Source organism: Phocoena phocoena, chromosome 2 (genome assembly GCF_963924675.1).
Source record: "Phocoena phocoena chromosome 2, mPhoPho1.1, whole genome shotgun sequence".
NCBI classification, from domain to species: Eukaryota; Metazoa; Chordata; class Mammalia; order Artiodactyla; family Phocoenidae; genus Phocoena; species Phocoena phocoena.
In genome coordinates this window covers 80,125,345-80,138,777 of record NC_089220.1, presented here as the reverse complement: position 1 = coordinate 80,138,777, position 13,433 = coordinate 80,125,345, and the positions used below count along the sequence as shown (strand labels likewise).

At 38.3% G+C, this 13,433-nt stretch overlaps 1 protein-coding gene across 3 annotated transcripts in view; it reads right to left on the bottom strand.

The window, feature by feature from the left end:
• CDIN1 (CDAN1 interacting nuclease 1) overlaps window positions 1-9,679 on the bottom strand; it is a 220,117-nt gene extending 210,438 nt beyond the window's left edge. For 2 of the 3 annotated variants that reach the window (XM_065871752.1, XM_065871754.1), the window contains exon 1: window positions 9,345-9,445. In XM_065871752.1, the coding sequence (XP_065727824.1) occupies window positions 9,345-9,445 (101 nt within the window). Of the gene's footprint in view, window positions 1-9,344 lie in introns of all 3 variants that reach the window. The other variant, XM_065871753.1, reaches the window with a different exon arrangement.
• Between the last annotated feature and the right edge of the window lie 3,754 nt (window positions 9,680-13,433).

Genomic DNA, 13,433 nt, shown 5'->3' with positions numbered 1-13,433 from the left:
AAATAAGCCCTGAGATATTTTAACATTTTACTTTGGATGGAAAATTGCAGAGCTCTCGGTTTCCTCAATGAGACTGTAGGTTTTATCAGGTCACAGTTGGAACACCACACTAGGCTAAAAAATGAAAACAAAAAAACTTATTTGCTGTCTTGAAGGAACAGAAAAGATCACCTCTCAGTCAAGAGGAGGCACTTGAAAAAGCTGACATTGTCAACTGTATCACTGTTCTTTGGCAAGAAGGAAGCTTTGGTTTATAAGGAAGAATTACTAACTCTTACATACATTATCAAGATGCCTCCTGAAGGGTTGGGACGGAGAGAAGAAAGAAAAGTAGAGGCAGGTGTTAGTTCCCCAAAGTGGCCCAGGAAAGGGCTGGATTCATGACCAGCCATGTACCATTATTAATCCATCATGCACAGACTGCTCCATGCTGGTTTCAAACCTATGGACTGAATCATCCTGGATCCAGCTGTCTGTTTGCTCCCCTAAGAAATGGAGACTTGTCACTCAGTAAGAAGTTGTAACCAAGCACATTTCCGGAGTTCATCATATACCAGCTTACCACAGAAGCAATTTGAAAGCAGAATGTCTAAAACAAACACCTGAAGACACTTCCCACCAAGAAAAAGACAACTGAAAATAAAAGGAAGGAAAACTTATTCTTTACCCATCTTCTGTATGATTTTCACTCCAGTATATGACTTTTAAGGTCACTTTTCATACCTACTCTGAAAAAGGACTTTTATATTGCTTGATTGCTTTTTTTAAGGAAAACTGAACCTATATGGCAAAATTGCACAAAATGTGTAATAAAAACATAATGGTAAGTTCAGTCAACATTTGTTAAAAGTCAAATTATAAAATATTATCACCCTATACATCTATTGAACATTTTTCTCCTAGGGAAATATATAATTCCTCTTTATTATACCAGCAAACATTCTGGGATGGGTTATTACTTAGTTGACTAAAGTTTAATGCCTGAATATAGACTTAAAAATGAAGTCAATAATCTAATAACATAAAAGTCTCCCCCTCAAACTAATAAGAAATATTGTCAGCGTTTAGGTTCTTCTCAGGATAACACTATCTGAGGTTTTCTTCCTTTGCAGGAATTCAAGCTCATCTCACTTTTACAACTATGCAAATGCCAAGGGGCACAAACATCTGATAAAAGCTAAGCGCTTCTTTCAGAAAGTGAAGATGCCATATACTTAACAAAATAACCTTCCAGGAGAGTCTTTAAAGCTAGGCTACAATGCAGCAACAAAATAAAAACCTGAAATCTCACAGAGTAAAAAAGCATATTTTAAAAGATGACTAAAGGAGGGCTTCCCTGGTGGCGCAGTGGTTGGGAGTCCGCCTGCCGATGCAGGGGACACGGGTTCGTGCCCCGGTCCGGGAGGATCCCACATGCCGCGGAGCGGCTGGGCCGTGAGCCATGGCCGCTGAGCCTGCGCGTCCGGAGCCTGTGCTCCGCAACGGGAGAGGCCACAGCAGTGAGAGGCCCGCGTAACGCAAAAAAAAAAAAAAAAAAAAAAAAAAAAGATGACTAAAGGAAATATATGAAATAATCATATTCTTAGGCCAATTTTTAGACCGATTTCTTTTCCAGTTTGCACTAATGATCAATACAGAAGTACTCCTAGGTGTATTTCCTAAGTATATGAGTATTATTTTTGAAGGGCATATAAATTAATTATATTTCTTTGGCAAAAATACCAAAAGAATTTCCAGTTCAATAATAGTCTGACTTTTTCTCCCTTTATGAGCTATTCTCACTCATGATTCTGGAACTCAGGTCCACCATAACATTAGTATAGAAAATTGACCAGCAACTGAGTACCAACCTTCAATTCAATTGAGAGAACAAGGCCAACAGAAGTAACCTTCCAATTTTAGTAAACCACGCCCTACAGTATTAATTATATGGGCAATGTGCTACTATTATTCTAAAAAATCAGTGACTCTAGGTTTAAAAGTCTGGGTTTTTTTAAATAGCATCATATATTGCTATGAAAGATTTAATGCAAGTTTCTGATATCTGGGCCATATTCAACTAATGATCAAAATCTGTGTATTCACAGCCATACAATCAACTGATCCATATCAAAGCAAATTTGTGTCTTCTATGTTTCAAAGGTTACTACTACTCAGACATTTCTTCTACTGTAGGCCATTTACTAAATTCTAATAATAACAGTAATCGTATTTACCATCCATTAAATACTTACCAGGACCTCTACACTGTACTAAGTGTTTTACATGCCTTATTTCACCTAATCCTCACAACAGCCTTAAGGAACTGAAGAGCAAGGGGCAATACAGCAAGAGGAAGAATCTGGAGTCAGACTCTGCCTGGGTTTGAATCCTGTTTCTCCTACTTACTGGCTGTGGAGCTTCATCCCTCCTTTTACAGATGAGGCAACTATGACTCAGATAAAAAGAAGCAGAGCCAAGTCATTTCCCAAGAACAAATGGTTAAGGAAGCAGAAACAATGAAATACAAGATTTCCTATGGGAAATGGGGACAGGTTAAAATGGATCTGGAGGGGGGCGGGGGGGGGGGTTCAAAAAAGGACAACTATAACCAATGGTAGTACCAAATGAAGCTAGGCCACCTTAAATGCAAAAGCTAAGGAAAATTGTTGTGCTTGTCCCAAGCAGGTCCCTTCGCTACTCCACTCCTAGCCAGACTAGATCCCTAGGTCCACTGTCAAGAACTACTAAGTTCAATACTGGCAAATACACAGCAGAGCCAGCCTTAACTCCAGTTCTCAGAGTCAGGTGAAGACCTCAAGAAAACGAGCTGAGTGTATATCAGTTTAAGCACAGGGAGCCCAGCCAAATGAGTTTTCAACTACTTCTTTTGAGATTTCTCTACGAACAGCCTCATAATAGTGAATGGTTGCCTATATTGTAAATGTTGCATACCAAGATAAAAAAAAAATGCTTAGAAATGTGGAAGGCACCATTAGAAAAACCTATGCAAGGATTCCTAAGAGAAAAAAATACAGGAACAAAGTAAAGACACTTATTTGCTTAGAGATTTATGTTATCAAGAGTTTGACTTATGACTCATTAATACAGGCATAAATAGCAACCAAACTAATGCACAGCAAAGGAACTTGGAAAAATTAAATTGTGCCAAAGGGTTATTTACCAACAAAAGAATTTCCAACAAAGTTATATCTCCTCTAAGAATCCGTTTTGACTAACCATATGTGAACTAACTGTACAACAAATCCTTTGGTTTCTAACATTCTATGATTCTAATAATTTATAGCTATTAGATGTGTCTTAAACTCTTTCCTCGGACTACAAGTTGTTCAAAGTTAATTACTACATTATCCTTTCTGTTTTCTAAAAATTATCCAAATAGTGCCACAAACATAGTGAGGACACAGTGAGTTATTACAGACCAAATGCTGTAAGAGGTGAATAAACTGCAAGGACCAGTGAAAATCATGGGGTGACTGTAGGGTGGAATGTTTCACATAAAATGGTGGTAGAGGATGATACTAGGTGACAGGGTACTCCAGTGAGAGTAATAGAAAATCACCGATAAGGGTTTCCCTGGTGGCGCAGTGGTTAAGAATCCGCCTGCCAATGGACACGGGTTCGAGCCCTGGTCCGGGAAGATCCCACATGCTGCAGAGCAACTAAGCCTGTGAGCCACAACTACTGAAGCCCGCATGCCTAGGGCCCAGGCTCCGCAACAAGAGAAGCCACTGCAATAAGAAGCCCGCACACCACAACAAAGAGTAGCCCCCGCTCACCACAACTAGAGAAAAGCCCGCACGCAGTAACAAAGACCCAATGCAGCAAAAAGTAAATAAATAAATTTATTAAAAACTAAAAAAGAAAATCACTGATAGGCAAATAGCCACAGTAACTATTTCATGCAAGAACCATTGATGGATGCTAAAATCAGAGCGAAAAAGTGTGAGGTGAGAAACTGGATATTTGCAGAGTCTCAAAGGAAATCCCCACAAGGCAATTATTGGAAAGCGAACTTTACAGTGGAGAAACTTGGCAGACACCACCCCTTAACCAAGTGAATAACGTTAACCTCAGCAGTAATAAGACATACAAAATCAGATCCCCCTTGATATGATGCCCTGAGAAAGGCACAACATCACTTCTGGGGTATTTATGCCAAAAATGTTTACCCTCCTCTGATCATGAGAAAACATTAAGCACAAACTTAGGGACATTCAACAAAATAACTGACCAGTACCCTTCAAAAATGTCAAGTTCTTAAAAGACAAAAAAATATTAAGGAACAGTCATAGCCTGGAGGAGACCAAAAAGAAGACATGACAACTAATCTAATGTGTGATCCTGAAATAGAAAAGAGACAGTAAACAAACAAACAAACAAAAAAGAACAATAACAAACAAAAAAAACTAGCAAAGTTCAAAACACGTCTGTAAATTATTTGGCTATATTGCATTAAAATTAATTTCCTGATTTTGACAATTGTATGTTGGTTATGTAAGATGTTAACATTAGGGGAACCTGAGTGAAGGATATATGGTTAACATTTCTGCAACTTTTCTGTAAGTTAAAAATTTCAAAATAAGATATATATATATTTATACATCTTTAATATTTATATATATAAATAAAGAATGATATCTAATCAGATATATATGTAGTGTTTGGGCAGGAAAATACAGTGTAAAATATGGCCTGATAAGTAGCAGCTGAATGGGCTGGGGGCTTCTACCTGAATAAGGAAGTCCAGGAATAAGTTGGGAGATGCAAATCAATGACTATATCCTCAGCAAGTACTTAGATACAGTATTCCTACGTTTTGGGGGTCAAAGGGCCCATTTAATGTAAAACTGCAAAAGAGAATAGAATAGAATAAGGGTGAGTTTAGGAGTTGTAAAATATTAGACATCACAAAATTCTACTCCTTCATTTTAAGTGGGAGGATTGTGAGCCCAGAGTGGTTAGGGTGATGGCCCAAGTTCAATGTAGCGACTTGGAAAAACAAAAATTTGTAATTTCAGTGAAAACAAATAGGCCATGGAGAAATGAGGCTAGCAAGTAGAAACCACAGTGTAAAATAAAAGTTAAGCTTGGGAAAAATGAAGCTATATATTTACCTTTGAGCATATACTAAAATAAACTGCAGCTAGAAAGATTATGGAATTAAAAATAAGACAGAAAGCCATCAAGCACCTAGGAGAAAATTTAGGGGGAAGATTTATTTTTCATATCGTAGGACATGAAAGGACAAAAAAAGCATAAGTTTAAAGTTAAGAATATAAAAAAATAACAATATTTAAAAGCACAACAACTGGGAAAATATCTGCAACAAAAATATGACATGTAAAGCATCAACATCCTTAAGATATGCAGATCAATAAACAATAACAAATCAATAAACAGAAAGAGCAAACACTCCGATAGAAAATTAGGCAAAGGACACCAGGCAAGTAATTCAAGAGGAAGAAAATTAAATGGTTAATAAACAATGTGGAAAATATGCAATGCATTATAGTCAAAAAATGTAAATTATGAGATGTCATTCTTGATCCATCATATTAAAGACTAAATGATGACTCTCTTCAACACTGACAAAAGTTGCAAAAACGAATACTGCCACGTGCTGTTGGTAATTGGATTAATACAATCTTTTTGATAGTAATTTGTCAATACACTTCAAAATCCTTCAAAACATAAATATCCTTTGGTTTGAAATAGCTACTTGTTGTTAAAGTGTGGTCAATGGACCCCTGGAGTCCCTGAGACTCTCTCAGAAGTCTACAAGGTCAAAACTATTTTTATAGAAACAGTAAGACATGATTTGCCTTTTCCTGGCACAACTGTCCTAGGAGTCACACACTTGCAGGAAGAAAGAAAACCAGTTTCACGTAAGAATATCTTAAGATTCACTTATTAATTTTATTAAATCTCAACCCGATACACATTCTTCTAACATTCTGTATAACAAACTAAGTAAATGCAAAGCACGTCTACTGCATATCGAAGTATTATGACTGTCTCAAGGGAAAGCACTTGTATGATTGTTTGAGAGCTGAACTAGATGCCTTTTCCATGAAACACCATTTTTACTTGGATGAATGATGAACAAAGTATGATTATTCAGATTTGGATATCTGGCAGACATTTTCTCAAAAATAAACAACATGAGCCTGTCACTTCAAGGGAAACAACTGATAGTATTTGTTGCCAACGAAAAAATTTGAGCTTTCAAGGGAAAATCAAATATTGGAAAACTCTGTATCCATCACCGTAAATGTGACAGCTTCACATCTTACAGACTTTTCTGATGAGATCAGTGGGGATACTAACAAATGTGATTTTTTTGATGCTGTATAATAAAAGGTGACAACATTTAGAAGACTTGCATAACTCACAACCAACATTTTGCAAATGAACAATGCATGATGATAAAAATCATGCATGGGTAAAAGATCCACTCAAAGTTCAAGACTGGCCAAAAAGTTCTATAATACGGTTTCACATTCCACATTGCAATACAAAAATACACCCAATATACAAAAATACCCACAGTTATCTGAAAAGCCTATTAAATTACTCTTCCCTTTTCCAACTACATATTTGTCTGAGGCCAGAATTTCTTCATGTTCTTTAATCAAAACAGCATATCACAACAGGTTGATTGCAGAAGCAGATATGTCTTCCTTCTATTAAGGCAGATATTAAAGAGATTTGCAAAAGTGCAAAACAAGGCCATTTTTCTCACTAGCTTTTTGAAATCATGGTTATTAACCTTTAAAATTGGTTAAATTTAATAGGTTTATTATTGTTATTTTAAAATAAATAAGCAATTTTTTAAATTTCTGTTTTAATTTATATTTTAATAAACATCAACAGACATAACCCATATAAACAAAAGTTTTCTGGGGTCCTCAATACTTTTTTAGAGTGTAAGGAGATCTGGACACCAAAAAGTTTGAAACCTGCTGATATGGTCATTCCCAATTTCTAAGATTCTAAAGTAAGAAAATAAGCAAACTTGGCATAATATATGTACAGAAATAGAAAATTAGAAAAATAAAACTCTTGATGTCAAGCAATATGGAAATGGATGGTACATCTAGAATGTGATATTATTAGTATTTGAAACAAATTATAAGGAATTTTTAAAGATGAGTAATGCTCACTATATATTAAGTGAGAAAAGCAAGACCTATAAACTACATTAGCAGAGAAAGTACCTCACTGAATAAAAAAGACTAGAAATATTTTTAAAATATGTTAACAGAAATTTTTGGAGCTATAGGATTATGAATAATTTTTATTTTCTTTACTGAGCATGTACTACTTTCAAAATCAGGAAAATAAAAAATTTTAGCAACTTTTAAAAGCATTTCAGTACTTTGATTATTTTTAGAATTCAATTTAGGTGAACATCACACAAAAAAATAATTGCTTGTTATTATTATTAATATTAAAACTAATTAAGGCAGCTTAGTATAGAACTCTGACCTGAAAGTCATGAAACCTGTATTCTAAACACTGTTTAGCCATTCAATAACTCTAGGCTTTTTGACAAGTCACTTAACCTCTTTGAGCCACCAGAAATTATCTCTGAGGTCCTTACTTCACCAATTCTCTGGCAAAATGAACCATCAAATCTAAAGGTTGTTCAAGTCCTTTGCAAGAAACATCTAAAGTAAAACAGTGCTATGATGCAAACTGTGAGGCCAACTCCCAAATCACACTCTTTATGGAATTCCTACCGACGCTGCTAAATGGCTCTTTAATTCCTTCTGCAGATTGGTAGTGCAGCCTCTCTCAATAAAGTTTCTGGTAAATGAAGAGTTAGTTATACCCTGAATGGTATTTGGGAGAAGCAAAAAATATTTGGCCATATTATGCATAAGAGAAAAAGGGGCATACGAGAATAAGCAAGACAGCATGGTGCCCCAAACGAATGGAGTCTTTCTTACGTATACTTAATAAGTCCTTAATAACAGTAAAAGGAGGTTACCTCTAACGTAGAGGACAAGGTATTTGCTATGGAAAAGAATGAAAGAAAAAAAAATGAGGGAGAGAGAAAGAGAAGAGGGAAAGGAAAAGAAAGAGAAGCAAAAATACAACACTAATATAAGTACGTAACAAGAGCAGAATTAGCTAAATGTGTGCTGTATCTTAAAATTGCCCAGAAAAATCTACCTATCCCCTTAGCTGACCAGCCTTCACCCTTCACTGTTCATTGGTAGAGTTGGCAAAGAGTTAATGACAGAAAATTAAATTCCAATTTGTCAATGTTGTTCCTTGTTAGCAAGTCTGAAAAAAATCTTAGACTATAAAGGTTTAAATTAAATCTGGATAATATTAAAAAGAGATCCCTTCATTTTACAGATTAGGAAAACTGAGTCCTTCAAAAACAACTGAGATTATAAAAGACCTTCAATTTGTACTTTACTAATACCAATTATCCAATAATCTCTTTCCTCAAGAAAACACTTCCATGATGATGTCAAAGACAAGGAAGCTAATGGTGCTCAGTGCCACAAAGTAAAATGGTATAAGTTTGGATTTGGTTTTGAAATAGAAGAAAGGTAAACGAACATTCTATACTTTTAACATGGCACAAATACAATAACCTGGTTGTTCTGGACTGGTTCTTTGGGTAATGCCAGGGCCTCAGGTTGCACATCTTTAAAATGAGGCAATCTATAGCATATAGTTGCTAAAGTCCCTTCTTAGAAAGTTGGAGAATACTAAAAATCACTGAAAAAAAAAAAAAAGACATGCTTGGGGAGGAGGGAAGTATGAAATACACCTGGTATGGCTGTTCAAATGACCAATCTTGACCCAACAGTGGAATCCATAGGGTACCAGTCTCTGACTGGCTTGAGAACACTTGCGGTCACTTCATTACAGTAGAGAGCCTTAGTAAACTATAAGAGGTCCCTTTAGGCCTGTACTCCCTTGTTTGTTTCCAGAGGCCAACTGAAAAGGGTCCTCCATTTCCACCTTTTGAATCTACAATTCATATTTCCACTCTGAGAGGGCCCTGCTACCCATCATTCATTCCTAGTATCTGTCAACCCCTAGACATTTATGCAGCACCTACTTATATGCACCCATCACCTAGCAAAAACCAAGTTTTCAATAAACATTTGTTGACTTGAAGGGATTCGTCCATTAAGACTCTCCTGAGAAAAGCAGGTCAAAGAAGAAACCTTTTTCACCATTCCTGCTCTCCTAACACCTGACACTCATGTTCCTCCCCAGTCATGTGTGACACGTGGTTTCTAAGCACTGGCTGGGCTGCCAGGCACAGCTACTGCAAGCAAAGGTCTCTTTGAGGGGGGGAGATGGGCACTTACCTGGGGAACCTCTGCTTCAGCTTCCTCAGGCTCTGCCTGGTAGGCGGCACAGACACTAGGCACTGGGCTATCTCGTCGTATTGGGCTTTAGTCAGTATCATGTTGGGCCAGGGACTGGGAGGTGGCAGTGAAAACGAAAAAAACACCCTGGGCTTGAGCAGCCTTCGTGTCGGGAGACGAGGGGTGGGCACAATGCGGCACAGCGTTGTGTTCCCGACTTTCTGGGCTTGCCCCTACCCTCCCTCCTGCACCCCTGGCTGCACAAGCCTGGGCTTCAGCCTGCAGCTCCGCGGCGGGAGGCGGGCTGTAGACCGACTGCCCTTCCTTGGCTTTCTGAGCAGCCGCAGAGGGCCCGGCCGAAGGCAACCTGCCGCCATGTTACTTAAGGGCAAGCCAACCAGGAAGTAACGGCCACAGGCAGAGGTGCCGCCTAAATCCTACTGGTAGGTCCCTGGGCAGGACCCACCTGGGATTAACGTGGAATGCTCTTGGCGGTCATGCCTTTCCTGTTGCCAGAAGCCAGGAAGTCCTGGCGCATCGACAAGGCAGCAGGGCCCACGGGTAACCGTGATCAGTAAGCCTGAGCCCGAGAAAACCACTGCCAGGGCGCGCGATTTGAATACGCTTCCAATCGCGCCCGTTTTACTGCAGCTCCAATCGGAGACTGGCCTACAAAGAAATACGCCTTCTCTCGGTTCAAGGCTCCCTGCGCCCTGCGAGCGTCAGCGGAGGAGCTGTAAAACCCAAAACCCACTAGAATCGCTGTAGACGTACAGCTTGGCTTGTGTTGAGGGAAGTCTGACAATTTCTGCAGCTGGCAAGGAACACAGTTTTGGCCCTGTTGGGAAACAGGCTAGAAAACAAAACCCACATCATCAAACAGCGCGCAGTCAACAATATCACTCTCACTCCTCATGGGTGCTCAAGAACTGAAATCATTACTTATTCATCTGTGAATCCCCAGCTCTCAAAAAATAGTAGGCATTCAATAAATGTTTGGAGAAATAAGTCAGTGAACGAATTTATCTGTTTTGTGTATGTGTTGTGAATGGATCTCAGCTATCCCAAGGCCATTGATTAGGACATCAGTGCCTCCTTTAATCCTTTTAAAAAATCTATTTGGTTCTTAAAAGGCCATGTGTCATGTTTCTTTACAAATTTTAACATTTTAAGCAAATGAAAGAAAAAGTGTTTAGATTTTAAATAACGTGTAAATGGTTAATTTTTTTTTTTTTAAATCTGGAATAAGGCCTGGGTTAGAAGTTTAGCTTAGATATGCCTCCTTGGATAAATTTCTTAATCCGTCTAAACCTCAGTTCCTTTGTCTGTAAAATTGATTTTTAATTCATGGGGTTATTCGTAAGATTAAATAGGATAGTACAAGGAATGGATTCCTTAGCTTAGCTTCCAGCAGATAGTCTGTGGAAGATAAAGAGCCTGTATAAGACTACTTGATAGTGATAGGTCAGGACATTTACCAGGTGTTGTTTGCTCCCTACACGTTGACTTTTATTTGATCTGTATAATTTTCTAAGAGGTGGGTACTATTGCCATCCTCCTCGTCCTCCTTTTTGTGCAGGGTGAATAAACTGAGGCATGAAAAGGTTAAGCAACTCTTCAGCGGTCATGAGAACAAGTAAGCAGCAGGAGTAAAGTTTAAACTCCTGAAATTTGGTTCCAGGGTCTGTGCTCTTGCCAACTCTCAGTAATGCTTAATTACTACACACAAAAAAGTCACACTCTCTTAGGCCAAAGGTTAAGAATTTTTTTTTGAAAGGAAACAATCTATATTTCAAAGAATCTTTTAGTCCATGTTTTAAAAAAGCTTCACCACTTTATTTTCCCAGGCGTCTCCAAGTCCAGTATCAACATGAATCCTGAATTCAGCAACCATAGATTCTTTTGAATATTTACATCAGAATGTTTTCTTCCCATATGCTTTGCATCTAGCTCTGGTTGTGTGACATTAGTACATAACTATTTATTTATGGCAGCATGGCCTGGAGTTGCCACCTGGCTAGTTTGTTGCTGACCCTGCCATGACTCTTACATGAAAGCTAGCTGACGATAAGCAGACACCACTTGATTCCCCATTCCTTTCTCCTTCCCGACTTCACTCTTCTCAATTCACAGCCAACAGATTTTTATAGAAAACATCAGTTCAAGGATGTCTGCACTGGTTATTTTTTATAGTAACTCTTTTCTCTGGCTCTTGTCCTGCATTCACCCTCACAACCCTAAAGGAAAAGGCCAGGTTTGTTTTTCTGTTTTTATTTTTAACATGCCGGCAGTTTACAATTTTGACCCAAATCCAGTAGGTTGTTTAGAGTTAGCGCCAGGGGAAAAGCACAGTGATGTTGCTGTTTTCATTGGCAGTGACGATTGTGTTATTAGGCACAAAATAGAAGCAAAGCAGAAATGTGGTGGTGGTATTGCTGTTTAGGTGTTTCTTATTTCCCTTGAATGTGAAATGCTTGGTGTAAGCCAATTATTTCTTTGAGGCATGCTTTCTCCCTCTCTCACTCCATCTCTTGAACCCCACTATGTGCCCCTCATCCGCTCTTACTCCTTCTAGAGCTGTCTCTCCGTGCCTGGAGTTCCCCCACTGTTTCTCAGTCGGTCTGTCGGTAATACCGACCATTTTCTACTAAGTGAGGTACGGTCGTGAAATGAAAACAATACCAAAGGAAAAACCCAAAGAACTGGCTACCTGTTTAAAATCAGCCATAAATTGTGTAGCCTTGAGCAAGTGACAGCCTCTCTGATCCTGAATGTCCTCAGTGTAACCCAAGGAGTGGAACTTTATTGTTCTGATAGGGAGAAAGAATCTATAAATACAAAAAAAGTGTAGGAAATCTTAGCAAGAAAATATGTCAAAATGGGGACTAGTGCAGCTCCCTGGAAGATGGTCCAGAATGAATAGCTTGACCAGATATCTTTCTGCCAATTCAGGACCACGTGAATAATGAACGATTTTAAAGGAGTCTGGGGTTTGCCAGGGAGGCAACAGAAGGTCATTTCAAGAAGAGTGCTAAACACAATGGACTAAAAATAAGAACGAGCCAAGTCACGCGCATGGGAAAGTTATTCCGGCTAGAGCAGAGAGTTCTAGGCAGAGTGCAAAGGAGTTGAAGATGCTTCACCTTGGAAAGAGTCAGTCACATTTGTAAACAGTCTGTTGTTGAACGTGCCAAATCCAATGCATGTTTTTAAAAGTAAATACTGACATATTATCTTTATTATATTTAAAAATCTGATTCTATTCATGGAATCTTGTTAAAATCATCTCATTGATTATTTTAAAGAAAAACAATTGAAGTTTACTAACTAAATAAAGAAGGGGCTTAATATTATTTAAGCACCTACTATGCTCAAACACTGTCTCATTAGCCCCTGATTTATAGATTAGGAAACTGAGGGTCAAAGAGAGTAAAGGACTTGCCTGATGGGTCCAGTTAAATTGCAAAACCATGGTTTGGACCCAAGCTAGTCCAACTATAAAACCTCATTTTCTCCATCATATTGTACTGTAATTCATAAAGGAAAACCTCTTTGGTTGAATTATCCTCAACTAATCATTTATGCTTTGAAATAGGTAGCTTTCTTTGGCCACAACGAATGCCTGTTGAAGAGGCCTTCGATTCTGACATTTAGCCAAAACACACTTTTAAAAGATCGTTCGGCCTCTTTCACCAGAAGAGACTGCATATGTTTTTCTTTGCCCTATGAACTACCACCTAAAGTGATGCGTCTTTTGAAACAAGTTTACGTCTCCATACTTTCCACCTACGAGTGACAAGTCATTTTACCCTAGTCCCCAAATAATACAGGTGCTTAGTAAAAGAAAAAGATCAGAATAATTCAGTTATTGAGGGTCACAGCAATCACTCAACTTCATGAATGGAGGAAAACCAAAGGAAACACACAGAAAGACATTCCACACCATGATAGTGGAGCAGTTAACACTGAATAGTCCTGAGACCAAAAATCAAATGTTGGTTGCTTCATGCAAATCAGTGGTGAATGAACTCCTAGTCTGTCGAACGAAGCAGCCCAATTCCAGAGGGAGGTTACATGTTGAAGGAGTTA